Raw genomic sequence first — 19,447 nt, forward strand, 5'->3', positions numbered from 1 at the left:
GCCGTCTCTATTTTCATTTTTAAACACTTGCAGTCTGTATAATGCATAAACACAACTTCATTCTTTATAAATCTCTCCAACAGTGTAGCATTAGCTGTTAGCCACGGAGCACAGCCTCAAATTCATTCAGAATCAAATGTAAACAATATAACAGTATATAATACTCAAATAATCCGACGCATGCATGCAGTATGCATGACGAACACTTTCTAAAGATCCATTTGAGTGTTATATTAGCTGTGTGAACTTTGTTATGCACTGTTCAAGGCAAGCGCGAGCTCCGTGGGTGTGGAGCACGAGAATTAAAGGGCCAGTGCCCGGTTGCATAAAGCACCTTAAGTTTTTCCCTTAAGTATGACACTTAAGGCGTGATTTCCCCTTAACTAAGGGAATGACTTAAGGGTGTTGCATATAATCTCTTAAACTGTTCTCTTAGGTAAGGGAAACCGTTAAGTGTTTAACGACAGCATCCCAGGTTTTGCCGTTAAAAAATTCTACTGTTGCCATGGACACGTTATTTGTTAATACGTATCGTGGTAAGTTTTCACAGAAAACAACATAATATGGATAAGGAAAACAAAAAAGAAAACCAAATATGAAAGAGACGAGAAACTCAAATTGATTGTTTACTCAAAATTGAGATTTCTGCCGTCATTCACTCACCCTGACAACCCTCATGTCGTTCCAAACCCATAAGACTTTCATTCATCTTTGGACAACAAATAAAGATATTTTTAATATTCTCTCATCATTTATGTCCATTTATTGAAAGACATCCATATGATTACGGATGTGTCGGAAGCTCAAATGTGCGCGCAAGAACAAATGAGGTTTGTTTTTGCGTGTGATGCACGCACGTTTGCGCTTCCGTTGACCATATAAGATATGTTATAAGATATGTTATATTTCATCAATGTTTATGTGAATAAACCGCTAAAGTACAATTTGTCTATCATATAAAGCGGCCGATCGTGGCACGTTATATGACTTGGATTGAACCTGCTCACTCTGTGTAACACTTAAGGTGAAGTTTTACGAACCTTACGATATACTTAGGGAAATGAAGGTTAAGGGGCTTTATGCAACACTTACGCATTACTTAAGTGAAAAATATATACTTAAGGGAAATTCTTAAGGGTTTATGACGTTTCGCCTAAAGAAACCCTTAAGTAACACTTAACGGTTATTTTCTGCAACACCCTTAAGTTTAAGGGAAACATAAGGGCGATCTTAAGGGAAAATTACACTTAAGGTGCTTTATGCAACCGGGCACAGTAGCCCTGAATTGGCTCATTTATAATGATGCCCCAAAATAGGCAGTTAAAAAAATGAATTAAAAAAAAATCTATGGGGTATTTTGAGCTGAAACTTCACAGACACATTCAGGGGACATTAGACTTATATTACATCTTTTTAAAAAAAAGTTCTAGGGCACCTTTAAGCATCAAAGTGTCAGTTGTGTAGATATCTATTGAGGGACCGAAAGCTTTCAGATTTCATCAAAAAAATCTTCATTTGTGTTTTGAAGATGAACAAAAGTCTTTCGGTGTGGAACGACATGAGAAGGAGTAATTAATGACAGAATTGATTTAATTTTTTAATTTTTTAAATTTAATTTTTGGGTGAACTAACCCTTTAAAATAGCATAATTGGTGCACTTCAAATTCAATTTAAATTCAGGTCGGTTCACTAATAAATTGTTTGGATGGTAAAAATTGTATGCACAGTAACACCAGGAATGTGTATTACAGATGTGTTGCTTACTGTTAAATGTGTTCAGTTTTGTTTTTCCTCTTTTTTTGGATTGAAGGTCATTGGCCACAGTAACTTCAGCTCCATCAGAGCCACCACATGTGTTTACAAAGGTAACATTTGAGTAACATTAATGTACCAATTCCATGCTATTCTTGAAGTACCTTGGAGTAAATGTAAAATAAATGATTGTACATTGGTTCCATCACGTTTTTTTTGTTTGTGTTTTAATTGGTTTTAGGGAAATGGGTCTATGAAGTTCTCATCTCATCTCAAGGCCTAATGCAAATTGGATGGTGCACACTGAACTGCAGATTCAACCAAGAGGTACAAGCCTCCATTTGTAAAGTAACTTCACCATTTACTGGTCAACTTTGGAGTGCAGAGCCATACAAATTGCATATTCTCTCCAGCTAGCTCTTACAGGAAGCTTTCCAAGCCATAGAAATTGCATAGATTAATCTAGATTACATGACGATTACAATCTCTGCGCTCAAAATCCTTTTTTATGTCTCGGGTTTGTCTCAGTCTATCTGTGAAATTGGTTTGTTCAAGTATATTAATGACAAATACGATCTGTGCTTGTCTTCAGGAAGGGGTCGGGGACACGCCAGACTCATATGCGTACGATGGAAACAGAGTTCGCAAATGGAATGTGACAACCACCAACTATGGCAAGGTGAAAACACAGTGCTTTGCACATTTAGTTCACAGGTCACACTCAATTTGTCCTTGTGATTGTGGTCGACCTTAACAGTTGGTCATAGTATATTTGTTTTAAGTCTTAGACTGTTATGTAGCTTGCTCAGCCTTATAACACAAAGAGCTCTGACTCTAAATTCTGATTGGATGAGCCAATGTTTTGTGAAAGCATTAAGCCACTCTGGCCTGTACATAATAATGATTTTACCACAGTTAATGATAAAATGATAGTAATGCACAGCCTCTCATTATTGGTTTATTCTTTTCATTTGTTTTAATGTAGTCCTGGGCTGCTGGTGATATTGTCAGCTGTTTGATTGATTTGGATGAGGGAACGATTACGTTTTGTCTGTAAGTATAGGTTTATTATTGTATGTACATTATAGTTTGGTGTGAAAGCAAAGCATTTATAATTATTACATGTTAATGAAATTTTTACATATAATAAAAATGTTTTTTTTTTTTTTTTTTAGAAACGGGCAGTCTCTGGGTGTTGCGTTCAGCAATATTAAGATGGGGCCGGGTGTCGCATATTTCCCTGCAATCAGTCTGTCCTTCAAAGAGTCTGTAGCCTTCAATTTCGGCAGCCGTCCTCTCAGATATCCTTATCATTTATATACATATGCATATATAGACAGATTTTATATGGTTAAATCACATTTATATAATGTGTATAATATTCACTTTTATTAAATTATGATTGTATATTATATAATATGTCAATAAGTATTTTGAATAAATGAAGTATTATATACTAAATATAGAACTGAATTATACATTAATTTTATATTTAGTAATTATTTATAATAAATAATTATATATTCTTAAAATTAATTTCTAGTACTTAATTTTATTTATGATTTGGATAAAAGATAATAAATTTAAGCAGTAATATGTTGTATATTTTATTGAATAATAATTTATTATGATGTAGACTGATTAATAAGACTTCCAAATACAGCAGCTAAATAAAATAATTAATCAATTAATCAGTCATTAGTCAATTAATCAATAAAATTTAGTAATAATGTGATATACAGTACCTGTCAAAAGTTTTGAAACATTACAATTTAGTCTGCATTTATTTAACCAAAAATACAGTAAAAACAGCAATATTGCGAAAATTTTTATTACAAATTAAAATAACTTTTTTCTATGTGTTCTATATTTTATTTAAAATGTAATTTATTCCTGTGATTCAAAGCTAAATTTTCAGCATCATTACTCCCATCATTGCTCTTCATTGTCAATTGATCCTTCAGAAATCATTCTAATATGCTGATTTGCTGCTCAAGAAACATTTATTATTATTATCAGTATTGAAACTGTTGTGCTACTTAACATTTTTATGTAAATGGCGATGCTTTTTTTTCAGGATTCTTTGATGAATAGATTATAACAATATTATATAAAATAATTATTGCAAATACATTTTATATATACAGTTGTGGTCAGAATTATTGGCACCCTTGGTAAATATGATCAAAGATGACTGTAAAAATAAATCTGCATTGTTTATCCTTTTGATCTTTAAATCATAAAATTAGCAAAAATCGAACCTTTCATTGAAGGAAAAGAATTGAAAGTGGGTGGAAACTCACATTATGAAATACATGTTTTTCTCCAAAACACGTTGGCCATAATTATTAGCACCCTTTTATTCAATACTTTTTGCAACCTCTTTTTGCCAAGATAACAGCTCTGAGCCGTCTTCTATAATGCCTGATGAGTTTGGAGAACACCTGACAAGAGATCAGAGACCATTCCTTCACACAGAATCTCTCCAGATCCTTCAGATTCCCAGCTCCATGTTGGTGCTTCTTCTCTTCAGTTCACTTCACTCATTTTCTTTAGGGTTCAGGTCAGGGGACTGGGATGGCCATGGCAGAAGCTTCATTTTGTGCTCAGTGACACATTTTTGTGTTTGTTTTGGATTATTGTCCTGATGGAAGATCCAACCACAGCCCATTATAAGATTTCTAGCAGAAACGGTCAGGTTTTGAATTTTTATCTGATGTTATTTGATAGAATCCATGATGCCATGTATCTGAACAAGATGTCCAGGACCTCCAGCAGAAAAATAGGCCCACAACATTAAAGATCCAGCAGTATATTTAACCGTGGGCATGGGGCGCTTTTTATCCATGTGTGCACCAAACCCATCTGGTGGGTTTGCTGCCAAAAAGCTCTTTTGTATTGCCCTGATAGTGGAAATGGGGATTTTCTTACTGACACTTTCTATTTTGTGAAGCTCAACAATCTTTTGCTGCACATCAGAACTATATTCTTTGGTTTTACTTATTGTGATGAATGATTAAGGGAATTTGGCCTTTGTGTTTCCTCATTTTTATACTCTTGTGGAACAGGAAGTCATGGCTGGACAATTTCATGCTCCTAGTCACCCGGTGTGCTAAAAACATGTAAATATGAATGGGAATATACTTCAGAGATATTTTACTCATAAAAAAATTCTAGGGTTGCCAATATTTGTGGCCAACATGTTTTGGAGAAATTTTCCCCCACTTTCAATTATTTACCTTCAATGAAAGGTTTGATTTTTGCTAATTAAATTAAAGATCAAAAGGATAAACAATGCAGATTTATTTTTACAGTCATCTTTGATCATATTTTCCAAGGGTGCCAATAATTCTGACCACCACTGTACTTGGATTTTCATCATCATTACTCACATGATCCTTCAGAAATCATTCAAATATGGTGATTTTTTTTTTTTTTAAATTAATTATATTTTGCTTAAAAAAAAAATATTATCAACCTTAAAAGCTGCTGTGCTTATTAATATTTTTGTGGAAACAGTGGAAAGCATTAATTAAAAAAAAAAAAAAAAAAAAGAGAGAAAACCCATAAATTCCTTAACCCATCTGTTCTTCACGTACCCTGTGGAAGGTTACCTTCCTCTTCAAAGCCCACCAACCACTGACCTCATCAAAGCCACCAGGCTTCTGGGATACCTCAAGACAGTTCTGTCCACCACCATTGACATACAGGTACCTACAGATGCCTCATACTGACTGTTCAGTGTATTGCTCTAGAATACAAGACAGTTCGTGCATTGAAATGTGATATGTCAGTATTTAAAGAGGACCTATTATTGTTTTTTACATATTCAACTTTCTTTAGTGTGCAATGTTGCTGTTGAGCATGAATAAGGTCTGCAAATTTACAAAGCACAAAGTTACTCCGAAGGGAGTTTTTTTCTGTATGATTCTAAACTCACTGAAATGCCTCCAGGGCTCCAGACTAACATTTGAGAGCAGAAACACCGGTGCCACTAAGTTTTACCAGCAACTGATCTGGTAGCTTGGGGGGTGGGGGGATTTTTAAACATAAAGGTAATTTAATCATAAAATGTATATTATTTTGCATTAATAATTACAGTAACTAATAATATATGTTTATTTTTTGGAAATGCACATTTGACAAAAAAAAACACTGAGCTTGAGTTGCAGATAAAATTAACCTTTATCAACAACATAAAAAAAAATATATATATTGGGATTTTCATCATCACATTAAAAATATCATTTAAATTGGATAATATTTAGAGCTTTGAAGTGCTGGTAAAAGTGTGAAGCACTTGAAAGTCCTTGAATTTCATTCTCAAAAGGTTGTACGAACACTGAAATGAATAATGTAAAAACATTTGACTATTTATGCCACAATACCATGGTTACAGTTAGCATTACTACATTAAATCCATGGTGAATGTTGGTGATTTGTGGACTGGAAAGCCTTCTATAACTTGTTCATTATTCACTTGAATGGAGCAGAAGGAGCGTATTCAGTTCATTCCTATGGAAACTGAGAATTGAAAACACTCGCTCTGCTCCGTGCCAGTGTTACGTGCTGTAAAGCACACGCAGCATCATTGTACATCTGCGGTTAAAAACTAAGCATAGAATCGATTCTAACATTTTCAGAATCTATCCAGAATCGTTGGAGAAAGAATCATGATGCATAGAAGCATCGTCCCACCCCTAGTTAGTAGTGTGTTGAAACTTGCAGTTAAGGTTAGGGGCGGGACATTTCCAAAACATGCTCGAAGTGGTTAACCAATCACAACACACTGGTCCAGCTAACCAATCAGAGCACATTGTGCTTTTCCTGAAGGAGGGGCTTCATAGAGACAGTAACTAAACTGAGCTTTACTGACAGAACTAGGAAGAGAGGTGCTGCAACAATGCCAAATATGGGAAAAAATAATGTGTGTTTTGAACATTTAAAGGTGCAGTAGGTGATCTGGGAAATGCTAAGTTAGCCTGCTAGCATTTAAAGCATATCCCACCCTCCCTGCAAATCGCCATCCAAAGCCACGCCTCCTCCAAAACAAACACACACACAGCTGCTCTCAGCAAAGCATCACAAGACACAGCGTCAAACTACCTCATGTGTCAAAGCAGCTAACATTACAATAATAATGAACTTAAACAACTTGGAGAGCTGCTTCAGATTCATTTCGGTGTTGATACAGTTGACATGGAAACACATAAATTGGAGTCTGAGGACGTGAGCAGCTCTGGTTAGAACGTCACGGATTGCCGTCTCTTAATTACAGTAGTTATGGAGCTTATGCTAGCTGAACGCAGCATAAGCTTGTTGTTTTGATTCCAGTAGTGCTGTTTGTTTGCGGTGCTCCGTGACTGACGTCTGTGTACATAAACTCTGCATAGCATGATACACACCGATGACGTATGTCTGCACGAACTGTGTGTGCGAGGGTATGTAAAAACATATGTTGACAGGCAGGTAGGACATCGTATTATTTCATTCAGACCGAATATAAAGATTGGATGAACATTTTCTGGTCCTACACCTTTCACAGACAATATAAATTTATAAAAATACATTTAGACTGTTTAACATAGTGATTGCTATCCGGATATGAGGAGACTTTCAACCAGTATAACAAAACATGTTTCTGTACAGAATCACCTTTTGCACCTTTAAGCATTGAAAATCCATACTAGTAGAGTCCAACAACAAAATAAAGACTATCAAGAATACATAATATGGTGTCTTTAAAACAAAAACTATTTGAGAAGACATTTTATTTTCTCTTTTCTCAGGAGGAAAAGCTTGTGGAGAAAGAAGGTGGGTCCTGGCAGATTCAAGGAGATCCCACCATCCTGGTCACCCTTGCACATATATTTAACCACTTTGCACCTCTAATGGTAAATAACTTTTAGTTTTGGTAAAATCATTGTCATTGTGCCATAACCCAGTTAATTTATTGGTAATGTGTGTGTTCGGTAGTGCAAAGTGTACTTGGTCGAGGATGTGCTGATGAACTTCCTGTTGAGTATACTGGAGGGAGGAGGATCTGTTGATGAGCATCCACTTATACAACAGCTGCTGGACCTTTTCTGGCTTCTCATGGAGGTACAGACACAAAAAGTTCTGTCTTAGTGTTTACACTTGGCAGGTTTGGTTCAATTAAATCAAACTCATTCTCTGGTTGCTCTGTAACTGCGGTTCATTTGCATAAGTGTTGATGCAATGAGATCTAAGCAATCTAGCAATGATTATGTCAGAGATCAAAACTGAATAAGGAATAATACATTTATTAAGTAAAAATTTAAAATTTATAGAGAAAAACAAATTCATCATGTAAATAGTAGAGTATATAATAAAATCCAGAGTATTTTATCTAACAGATGGTGATTGTGAAGTCCAGAGTATAGAGAAAGGAAAAACAAAATATATTTGCAGAATGAAAGGAGAGATGGAAGAGATGAAGCAGAAGAAGTAGGAGAGGCAAAAAAGTGAAGAGCAAATTAAGAGCAATGACTATATATGCAGGAACCTTACACCCTCTTAAACTTCTGTTCTGGCCAAAAAGAAAAGGACAAACAGACTTATCCATTAAGTCATAGTTGGTATAATGGCTAGGTCAGAGTGACTGGTCAAATGTCAAAGATGGATGAAAATACAAGGTGTTGTTTTGACACCTTTAAGAGAATACTACAAATCTTGCATTATCTCATGTCTGCATAGATGGAAAAAGACATATTTTGATATAAAGGTACATCACATAATCCATTCTAATGGAACATACACCCACTCCATCTTACAGCACAGAAGAGACATCAAAGATAATAAAAAATAGCTGAGCATATAGTAGAAAATATATAAACAATTAAAGAAATGAATAACATAAAAGAATAATAATATATAAATAATAATTAATAAAAGAAATACAGTGTGTGCAGAATTATTAGGCACATTTGTTTTTCTGATCATATTTGTTTTCCATGTACATCTTATCAATTCCAAACCACATTAATCTTAACTACTATTAATTGTGTATTTAATCGTTTATAAGTGTTATTTAATTGTTCATGAAGGCTGGAAATGAAAAATGCCTTATATTCAGGTGTGCATAATTATTAGGCAGGTTTTTTTTTTTCAGATAAAATTAAGATAAAAGCCAAAAAAGAGATTTAACTCATTAGAATGAGAAGTCCATTTTTTTTAAATGCCCATGAGAAGGATGCAATACTAATTGAATACTAGAAATTGCAGTCAAGGCATGAGCATTGGACAGTGAAACGCTCGTTGGGTCAGCAGGGTCAGACAAAAACTGGTGGAGAAGAAAAGACAGATGTTAACTGCAAAAGAATTAAGAATTAAGGTGAAAAATGAAGTATGAAACCATCAGGAACCCTTTAGTCTCCAGCGCCAACATTTTCCAGAACTGCAACATATCTGGAGTCTCCAGAAGTGAAAGGGGTCAGGATCTCAGAGACTTAGGTTAGGTAAAGAATCCTAAAAAATGACCCCCACTTAATAAACAAAATTAATAGTAGTTATTAAGATTAATGTGGTTTTGAATAGGTAAGATGTGCCTGGGGAAAAAAATGATCAGAAAATCAATGTGCCTAATAATTCTGCACGCACTGTAATATGAATAAAGACATTATCATAAACACGCTGCCATCCGAACCCTGGTGCGTATGAAAGAAAGGGATTGAAATCCCTGAAAAAGGTGGGTTTTGGTCTCTTTCTAAATGAACTCTGGTGTCTGGAATGCATACCTGGTTCTTCTTGTCATATTGCGATGATGCCCATTATTATAGTTCGGTACAGGCATTGGAACTGTCTTCTTGCAGCAAATTTTCATTTGTGTGTGTGTAATAGAGGAATTCCTGCCATTGTTTTGATCTTTTAGATGTTTTAGAAGCTCCTCATTAGTTCTTAGCTTAGCTGTGAACGCTAAGCGAACCAGGATTAAATGTATCATATTCTTTTTTTGGTCCGAACCAAAAGAACCAAGAGAACTGAAGTACAAGTGTGAACACACCCTAAGCATTTTCTGTGAATTATATTTGTGAAATACGGCAGATTTTCTGAAATTTTAATTTTTTTTCCCTCCTCTTGAAGGACTACGAGGTGAACGAGTGTCTGAAACAGCTGATGATGTCACTGCTGAGAGCGTATCGTTTCTCTCCCATCATCCCTGATCTAGGCTTTCAGGTGAGAAGCCAATGATTCCTCTCTCATGCAAATCCATAAACTGTTGTAATGTCATATCAACCTTAGCAGCTGTATCAGCTTGTTAAAGGATTAGTTCACTTTCAAATTAAAATTTCCTGATAATTTACTCACCCCAATGTCATCCAAGATGTCCATGTCCTTCTCTCTTCAGTTGAAAAGAAATGAAGGTTTTTGATGAAAACATTCCAGGATTTTTCTCCATATAGTGGACTTCAATGGCCTCCAAACGATTGAAGATCAAAATTACAGTTTCAGTGCAGCTTCAAAGCGTTCTACCATTCAACCATTTGGAGGTCATTGAAGTCCACTATATGGAGAAAAATCCTGGAATGTTTTCATCAAAAACCTTAATTTCTTTTCAACTGAAGAAAGAAAGACATGAACATCTTGGATGACATGGGGGTGAGTAAATTATCAGGAAATTTTAATTTGAAAGTGAACTAATCCTGTACTATGGTGGTGTTATTGGAGCTTGTTGGAACTTTATTGTGTTATTCTTTCCAAAGGGCCTCTATCTTATCGTCTAAAGGCGCATGCTGGGAATTCATACTTCAAAGCATGTCCACACTTAATGTCTGCTTTTGTTTCTAATTGGAGTCAGAGAGGTGTTGACATCCTCTTGGCCCATTGATGTTCATGGCAATTATCAGCAGGGACACAGGCTGTGTGCCTGTCCCACTTGAAATAAATGTCTTGTTAAAATTAAAATGACTGAAGCACTTTGTTTCAAGCTTGCTGTAATTTGTTTGAGTTTATTTGATGTCCACGGTTGTGAATGGGAATTGGCAACATGTTGATCCAAATGATTACTGCAGCAGCCAATGCTTAACAGATTGAAGCACTGCGAGTAATGCTGTCTTCACTAAAATCTTTTTTCTTTCTCTGTCCTCCAGATTCATTACCTTCGTTTGACTACAGCGATACTGCGTCATGAGAAATCCAGGAAGTATCTGCTCAGCAATGTTCTATATCCTTTTTAATTATAACTTAGCAGGCTTTCATAAAACATTATAAACTACCATAAAGGTACAAAATGAGACAAGGTAAAAAAATCTTTTAATAAGAAATGTAATCATAGTTATTACCTCCCCCATTGCTGAGATCAGCATTACTGAGATCAGAGCAATAGATGGATAGATAGGTGGGATAGATACAGTTGATGTTTCATTGACATGAACTGCTAAGTTTGACAACCAGACAGTATCCACATACTTTATTATCTTTATTGTTATTTTGAACATATGTCTATTATTTTTGTATTTGAAATCTAGCAAAACCTATATTGTAGGTTAGTAGATTGTATATATTTATGTAGGAGGGTAGTTGGATTGATATATATCCATTTATCTATCAACACATCTATCAATCTACCTAAATATATACCATCTACATATTTATCCATCTACCTAAATATCTGTCATTATACCTAAACATTTAACAAATGCATATCTATCATCTACACATCAACACATCTAATGTAATGTATATCATAAATATCTATCTATCAGTTTTTAGTTACCTAAATATCTATCCATCTACCTAAATAGGTATCTACTCAAATATCTATCCATCTATCTAGATATTTAGGTAGATGGGTAGATATTTAGGTAGATGATAGATATTTGGGTAGGTGGATAAATATATAGTTAGGTAATGGATAGATATTTAGGTAGATGATAGATATTTAGGTAGATGGATAGATATTTAGGTAGATAGATAGATATTTAGGGAGATGGATAGATATTTAGGGAGATGGATAGATATTTAGGTAGATGGATAAATATATAGTTAGGTAGATGGATAGATATTTAGGTAGATGGATAGATATTTAGGTAGATGGATAAATATATAGTTAGGTAGATGATAGATATTTTGGTAGATGATAGATATTTAGGTAGATGATAGATATTTAGGTAGATGATAGATATTTAGGTAGATGGATAGATATTTAGGTAGATGGATAAATATATAGTTAGGTAGATGATAGATATTTAGGTAGATGATAGATATTTTGGTAGATGGATAAATATATAGTTAGGTAGATGATAGATATTTAGGTAGATGGATAAATATATAGTTAGGTAGATGGATAGATATTTAGGTAGATGGATAGATATTTAGGTAGATGGATAAATATATAGTTAGGTAGATGATAGATATTTAGGTAGATGTTAGATATTTTGGTAGATGGATAAATATATAGTTAGGTAGATGGATAGATATTTAGGTAGGTATTTAGGTAGATACATAGATATTTGGGTAGATGGATGGATATTTAGGTAGATGGGTCAATAGATATGTAGATAGGTGGATATTTATGTAGATGGAGAGATATTTATGTAGATGGGTAGTTATTTAGGTAGATGGATATATTTAGATAGATAGGTCAATAGATAGAAACATAGATGGTTGATATTTGGCTAGATGGGTAGATATTTAGGTAGATGGATATTTAGATAGATAGGTTGATAGATAGATATGTAGATGGGTAGATATTTTGGTACGTGGATATGAACATTCTTTATCCTTTACCAGCAGTTTCTCTGGTGCAGAGGAAGAATAGAGAAGTTAGAAGGATTTAGCTTAGAGATTTGAATGGGTTTTGGTCCTTAACAGCATCACGTTTGACGTGCTTCGGTCTGTGGTCTTCTTCTACATCAAGACCCCTCTGAGAGTGAAAGAGGCTGGGCTAGAAGAACTCATCCCAACCACCTGGTGGCCAACACGGTTCGACAAAGAGGTCAGAAACACCTGAAGAGATGATGATTATGATTTTGAATCGCTTTATAATGCGATTAGTATATATAATGCATTATATATACAGGCTTCACAAAAGATGTTTCCTGAAATGATCTTGTCAAACGAACACTAATCTGAACTGAACCCTGGCTTAAGCGACAGATGAATAATTCTCCGCCGTCTCTCCCGACGTGTGTCCAGGGCAAAGATGAGAGAGATACGCGTGAGGAGACAGCCGAGGAGAGGCTGAGACGTCGAGCGTACGAACGTGGCTGTCACAGACTGAAAAAGAGGATTGAGGGTATGTCACTCACTCTCACACAACATCAAATCTGCAGCCCCATCTATCAATGTAACACTGAGCCTGTGTGTCTTTGTGTTTAGTTGTGGAGGAGCTGCAGGTTCAGATCCTGAGGTTAATGCTGAACAACAAAGACAAGGGGACGGTATGTTGACGTCTTGTTGTGTGTGAGGATAAAATCACAAAATGTCTTGTGGCGACCTCCACAAACAATTGTACTGAAAACGGCAATAGAATCAGTTAAATTTTACAGAAAACCAGCAGAATATACAGTTCTCCTCAAAGATTCAGTTGTAAGAAAAAAGTATGTGAACCACTTGCAGAATCTGTGAAAATATCTGTAACAAAATAAGAGAGATCATACAAAATGCATGTTTTTTTATTTACTACTGTCCTAAGATAATTTACATAAAAGATGTTTTTCGTATAGTCCACAAGAAAAATAAAAAAGCTGAATTTATTCATATGGCCCCATTCAAAAGTGTGTGAACCATTTATTCTTAATACTGTGTGTGGTTACCTGAATGATCTATGACTGTTTTTTTGTTTTGTGATGGTTGTTCATGAGTCTTGTTTGTTCTGAGCAGTTAAACTGAGCTCTGTTCTTCAGAAAAATCCTCCAGGTCCTGCAGATTCATCCGAAAAATCCTCCAGGTCCTGCAGATTCTTCAGTTTTTAAGCATTTTTTGCATATTTGAACCCTTTCCTGCAGTGACTGTATGATTTTCAGATCCATTTTATTACACTGAGGACAACTGAGGGACTCAAACACAACTATTAAAAAAGGTTATTAAAGGGGGGAAAACTTTTGAATAGGATGAAGATGTCTAAATTGTTCTTATTTTATTGAAATATCATTGCTTTTCATTTAGTACTGCCCTCCGGAAGCAACAGAAGATACTTGCATGTTTCCCGGAAAAAAAAAAAAGTACAATTTACCTTGATATTCAAATACAAAAGTTTTCACCCCCCAACTCTTAATTCATCAGTGAATGTTTGAACCTTTTTTAATAGTTTTGTGTGAGTGAGTCCCTCAGTTGTCCTCAGTGTGATAAAATGGATAAAATGCTGGAATTTTGTATGATCTCTCTTATTTTGTTAATTTTTCTTACAACTGTATATGATACTGCATGGTGTGGACAAGTTTTTTTTTTCTTAAAGACCTACGTTTCAGACCTTAAAGTTGTTTCTGTACCAACTTCTGTGCCATGTTTTCCTGAGTCAAACGGATCTCTCTTTACACAGGGTGAAGCATCTCGATACATTTTCCTGAACAAGTTCCGCAAGTTCCTTCAAGAGAACGCCAGTAATAGAGGGGTAGGATGCAGAACACAGGACTTGTTGACTTTACATTTACATGCGTTCTATATCCAAATAGTATCTAGATATTCTTTGAGGAAATTCAACATCTATCACTGGATGTTGTTCTGGGATAAAGAACGTAAAAATTGTGATTGATTGAGGAATTGTGTTCAGATCGTTCTTTATGTCATTGAATTTGATCAAGATCAAGGTAAACTTTATTGTCCCACAAGGGGATATTCATATGGTCATTCATTCATTACGCGCCCTTATCACAACATATTCTTCAAAAACAAAAACACAACACATAATACACAAACAGTCTATAAATAGAACAATAAAGACAAAAAGAAGTAATACTACAAAAAAAAAAAGAAAAATTACAATCCAAAATACAAAATTACAAATACAGAATTAGAATCCAACATTTAACATTAAAATATGTAGTATTAACAGATAACTAAAACTGTAATAACTTACGATGTGCTTGATCATTATACAATCTGATCGCCATGGGGACAAATGATTTATTATACCTTTTTGTTCTAATTCTCTGTTGTAAAATTCTACCAGTTGACCTATTACTTCTCATGAATTTATGATATAGAGGGTGAGTAGGGTCATTAAGAATTTGGTCAGTCTTTTTTGAAATAAGCTCATTATACAACTGAGCTGCCGACACCTGGTCAATCATGATGATCATCACTTATACTTTATGGTAGAAAGTGTATATTGCCATTTTCTGTAACATGATTGTTATCGATTGGATTGTTTCAGTTATTTCCCAGTAATCAGGGTTTGATGTTTGCCTCATGCTTGATTGTGATGTGACGTTATGTCTGTGTTTGTGTGTTCAGAACCCCACAGTGTTGTGTCCTCCTGAATACATGGTGTGTTTCTTACACCGACTCATCACGGCCATTAGGAGCTACTGGGATGAAGGGAAGAGAAAAAGCCCAGGATCCATCAACAGTGAAGGTAGACAACACACACATTTGGTTCTTTTAACTTTCTTCATTATGATATCAGCACAGTTGTATCACCAATATATTTTTGACTTTATGGCCCAAAAAGTATCAAAATAAATTTTAATTCAGACACTCATCACAGAAAATGTGTGTTCAAATTTTTATGTGTTCATTGCTTTTTTTCAATGTATTTTTGAATGGTTTTGGTAAGTTATTATCATAAAGTAAAACTGTTAAAATGTATTTGTTAATTGAAATAAAGCTGAAATAAAATAAAATCTAAATATTAGATGAAAACTTCCAAAAATCCAAAGTTTTGCCTTGGCAATTAACTGAAATAAGTTTAAGTCGGAGCACTGAAAAAACAAAACAAGTTAAAGCATTAAAATTAAATTGAATGTCATTTCATTGACCCATTTGTGTTTCCGTCAGACGCCTATGTGCCTCCTCAGCTGTTCTACAACGGGAAGGTGGATTACTTCGACCTTCAGCGTCTGGGAGGACTTCTATCACATTTAAAGAAAACGCTTAAAGGTAAAGTAAAGTGTGATTCAGTGTTTAGTCACAGAATTAGCCAGTGTGCTTCTGCACCGGGACACACCACCAGAGGGAGCACAATGTCAATTTGTTTTGAGTGTTACTCATACTGACAGCACTAGTTTCAAATCTCTGAAGAAAATAAATAAAGCATTCCTGTATCAGGTTTGGCTACGACAGTGTTACTTTTGTTTACCTTGTTCTTTTAGTTTGTTTTCAACAACTCACTTTAATGCTCACAGATGTAATGTTTGTTTTCTGCAGTTTTTCTTCCTAGATGTAAAATGAGACGTGCAATGTCATACTGATGTGCCTATTATGTTTGTTTTGTTTGGTAACTTTTGAAATTTCGCTATTGATCTGTTCATAGAATGGTTCAGATCAATCAACCTCCCGAATTAGTTTTAAATTGAGACCGAATACATTGTACACATCCTGCAGAGTGTTTTCCTTTTTTTGTTTCCGACTTCATTATTAACCTCAAAAACGTTGGTGGTCGTTATTTTGATTTGTGGGATAATTAAAATTTCTGAAATGATGGGATTAAATGGATGCTGGCAGCGCTTAGAAAGACTGGGATGCAGATGGATATTGATTTCCCTCAAGGCAATGGCACATGCTGCAAGAATATTGACGAACAGCAGGGAACATGCCAAGAAAGAGTGAGAGAGAAGGACGGTGGATAAAGGAAGTGGTTGAGAGTTGTTCCTTTTATATAATAATATTTGTTTTTGTGGTTTGTATTAGATGATTTTATTTGTCTAAGGGGTTTGTCAGGAGTTTGCCTGGATTGGTTGCATTTTCTGTGGTAAAGTGCAAATTTGCATGTGGCCCAAAAACAATGAAGATTGATATAAAGCTGTATTTGCAATACAGTGTGACAGAAAACAGTAACAGCTACCACACTATTTTTGGAAAATGTTCCCAAAACGGATCTATTACTTTCTGGAAAATTTTAGTCAAGGTAAAATTAGTCATTTATGCACCACTGGCATTACCAATTGGGGAAAAAAAAAAAGAAAAAAAAAGTTTTCCTAACACTTCCAGTTGCATAGTGCTGAGTAGATTACTTACAAATTATAGTCCATTACTGAATACAAATCACATGATAAAAATGTCTAGCTTCTGCCGGACTGCCTCTCGTATTCAACTTACAAAAACAATGTAACGCCTCTCACAGTTCAAAATGCTTATGCTATATCTGACGCCTTCCGTTTTCAATTTCCACAAACAGTGTAACTGATTTGGCGTCAGTTACACTTTTGTGGTAAGTTGAAGATGGTCTGGTGGAAGCTAGATAGTATTTTACTTCATAACTTGTTAAATATGGTTATTTTTCTTATACAAACGCATCGCTTCGCTTCAGAAGGTCTTTATTAACCCACTGGAGCTGTGTGGAGTATGTTTATGATGGATGGATGCACTTTCTTGAGCTTCAATCCTGTTGGTCCCGTTCACTTCCATTATAAAGCTTGGATGTGTCAGGATATTTATTAATGTAACTCTGATTATGTTTATCAGAAAGAAGAGAGCCATATACAGAGGCTTGAGGGTGAGAGTAAATCTTGGGGCCATTTTCATTTTAAAGTGAACTAATCCTTTAGACACTGCATTATATTTCATAAGCTTTTCCTAAACTGGAGTTTGTGAAGGAACTGCTGGGGCTTTGTAAATTGATAAAAATTTAAAGGTGCCCTAGAACCAGTTTTTACAATATTTAATATAGGTCTAAGGTGTCCCCTGAATGGGTTTGTGAAGTTTCAGCTCAAAATAGCCTATAGATTTTTTTTTTAATTAATTTTTTTTAACTGCCTATTTTGGGGCATCATTAACTATGCACCGATTCAGGAAGCGGCCCCTTTAAATTGCACGCTCCCTGTTGTGTAACAGTTGGTGTTATGTTGAGATTCGCCTGTTTTTCGGAGGTCTTTTAAACAAATGAGATTTATATAAGGAGGAGGAAACAATGGTGTTTGAGACTCACTGTATGTCATTTCCATGTACTGAACTCTTGTTATTCAACTATGCCAAAGTAAATTCAATTTTTGATTCTAGGGCACCTTTAATAATTATTAATAATTTTTTAGAAAGGAACATTTACAAGATAAAAAATATTTGGGGATAATTAATACATTTTTAATAATTTACTGCCATTTTGTTAATATTGTGTAATCATGTAATCTGTAAAAAAACTTCCCAAAACAAAAATAGTGTATGATAGTATATAGTTTATGAATTGCCTCTCAACCGCATATTTCAAAAATTCTAAATTTTCACTTCATAAATTCAGATTTATATTATACCTGATCCAATTCCCCCATAATATACTTATGAATACAAGTGACAAAATTGCCAAAACAGTAAAAGAAATGTGCTATCTGACCTGTGACATACTTTTAAAAAAAAATTTTTATACCTTATTATGACTTTGGACACATGCAATCTGATGTACTATAGAGAACGAAGGGTACTCTAATTATGAATCAGCCAAGTATTCACCCATTGTGTTTAAAATAGACGGCGTCTTTGACAATTGTGTTTGTTTACGTGTGTTTCCAGTGATGAAGAGAGGCGAGGCATGTCTTGTCATGTGTCACAACTCTGCTGTACCAAAGTTTGAATTTCATTTATTCTCGCTCAGTCTCTCTATTTCTTTTGTCTCCTTAAACACACATCTTCCCCTGGCATTTCCCATTCATTGCCCTCGTTTGATTAAAAGCTGATAATTACATTGTTCCTGTTCCTGCGTCGTTTCCCCGCTGATTCTGCAGAAACATCTTTCTCCCTCTGGCGCCTGATTGAACTCTTGAGGAAACAATCAAAGCCATACGAGAGTAAAACAAGACTTTGGAAAGGACAAATGAATAGTGATACACACTTGTTGTGTATGTGTTTTGTTTTTTTTGTTTTTTACAGTGACAGTTTCAAATCAGCAGCTGTTGGTTTTGATTGTCTGAAGATTTTGTGTACAAAATTTGGACCTTGCCATCTGCACTGTATCTTGAAAATATTGATTTGGATTTTAGCAGCTGATGAGGGCTTTTCCTCCTTGACATATATTACATGATTAGTTTTTAATTGTAGATTTTGGCCATCAAACCTTGCAGTGTTTGTTTGCACTCAAAATTATGCAGCCAAATCCACCATCTGCTCCTCATCTTTTTCAGCACAGTATATGTTTCAATTATTTGGTAATGTTTCATTATTTCTAGTTTAGTTGTTCTGACCATAAAGTACAGCAAGAATGAATCCTTAAACCAAGAAACCAATTTTAAACTTTTGGTTCCATTGTTTCAAAGTTGATTGAATGGGTTTTTTGTTAAATGCCTGAAATATATTTTTATGTTTTACCAAAAATGCATCAGTAAAACATCAGTCGTGTTTTTTTCAAAGCTCTTGCACATCTTGAAAAAGATGGTTGCTAACAAGTGGCTAAATGGGACTAAACGTCCTCACACTGAACAAATAAACTCATCTACTCACTAGTCCACTTTTTCAGACTTATTGCATTTACACTTGCAACTTTCCAACTTAGCTGTTTACTAAATTTTCGAAAACTCTTTAAATATTTATTTATGGTTACATTATAGTCATTATAGTCTATAACTTCAGCTTTGTAATTGTACGATTG

At 34.8% G+C, this 19,447-nt stretch overlaps 1 protein-coding gene across 2 annotated transcripts in view; it reads left to right on the forward strand.

Moving 5' to 3' along the window:
- Nucleotides 1-19,447, forward strand: part of LOC137027625 (E3 ubiquitin-protein ligase RNF123) — a 198,078-nt gene that overhangs the window by 8,059 nt on the left and 170,572 nt on the right. For both annotated transcript variants that reach the window (XM_067395870.1, XM_067395871.1), the window contains exons 6-21: nucleotides 1,811-1,865; nucleotides 1,994-2,079; nucleotides 2,345-2,431; nucleotides 2,738-2,805; nucleotides 2,928-3,053; nucleotides 5,348-5,462; nucleotides 7,542-7,646; nucleotides 7,729-7,854; nucleotides 9,856-9,948; nucleotides 10,863-10,936; nucleotides 12,592-12,709; nucleotides 12,910-13,009; nucleotides 13,093-13,154; nucleotides 14,255-14,326; nucleotides 15,169-15,289; nucleotides 15,712-15,813. In XM_067395870.1, the coding sequence (XP_067251971.1) occupies nucleotides 1,811-1,865; nucleotides 1,994-2,079; nucleotides 2,345-2,431; nucleotides 2,738-2,805; nucleotides 2,928-3,053; nucleotides 5,348-5,462; nucleotides 7,542-7,646; nucleotides 7,729-7,854; nucleotides 9,856-9,948; nucleotides 10,863-10,936; nucleotides 12,592-12,709; nucleotides 12,910-13,009; nucleotides 13,093-13,154; nucleotides 14,255-14,326; nucleotides 15,169-15,289; nucleotides 15,712-15,813 (1,510 nt within the window). The remainder of the gene's footprint in view (nucleotides 1-1,810; nucleotides 1,866-1,993; nucleotides 2,080-2,344; nucleotides 2,432-2,737; nucleotides 2,806-2,927; nucleotides 3,054-5,347; nucleotides 5,463-7,541; nucleotides 7,647-7,728; nucleotides 7,855-9,855; nucleotides 9,949-10,862; nucleotides 10,937-12,591; nucleotides 12,710-12,909; nucleotides 13,010-13,092; nucleotides 13,155-14,254; nucleotides 14,327-15,168; nucleotides 15,290-15,711; nucleotides 15,814-19,447) is intronic.

Source organism: Chanodichthys erythropterus, chromosome 10, assembly GCF_024489055.1.
Source record: "Chanodichthys erythropterus isolate Z2021 chromosome 10, ASM2448905v1, whole genome shotgun sequence".
Taxonomy (NCBI): Eukaryota; Metazoa; Chordata; class Actinopteri; order Cypriniformes; family Xenocyprididae; genus Chanodichthys; species Chanodichthys erythropterus.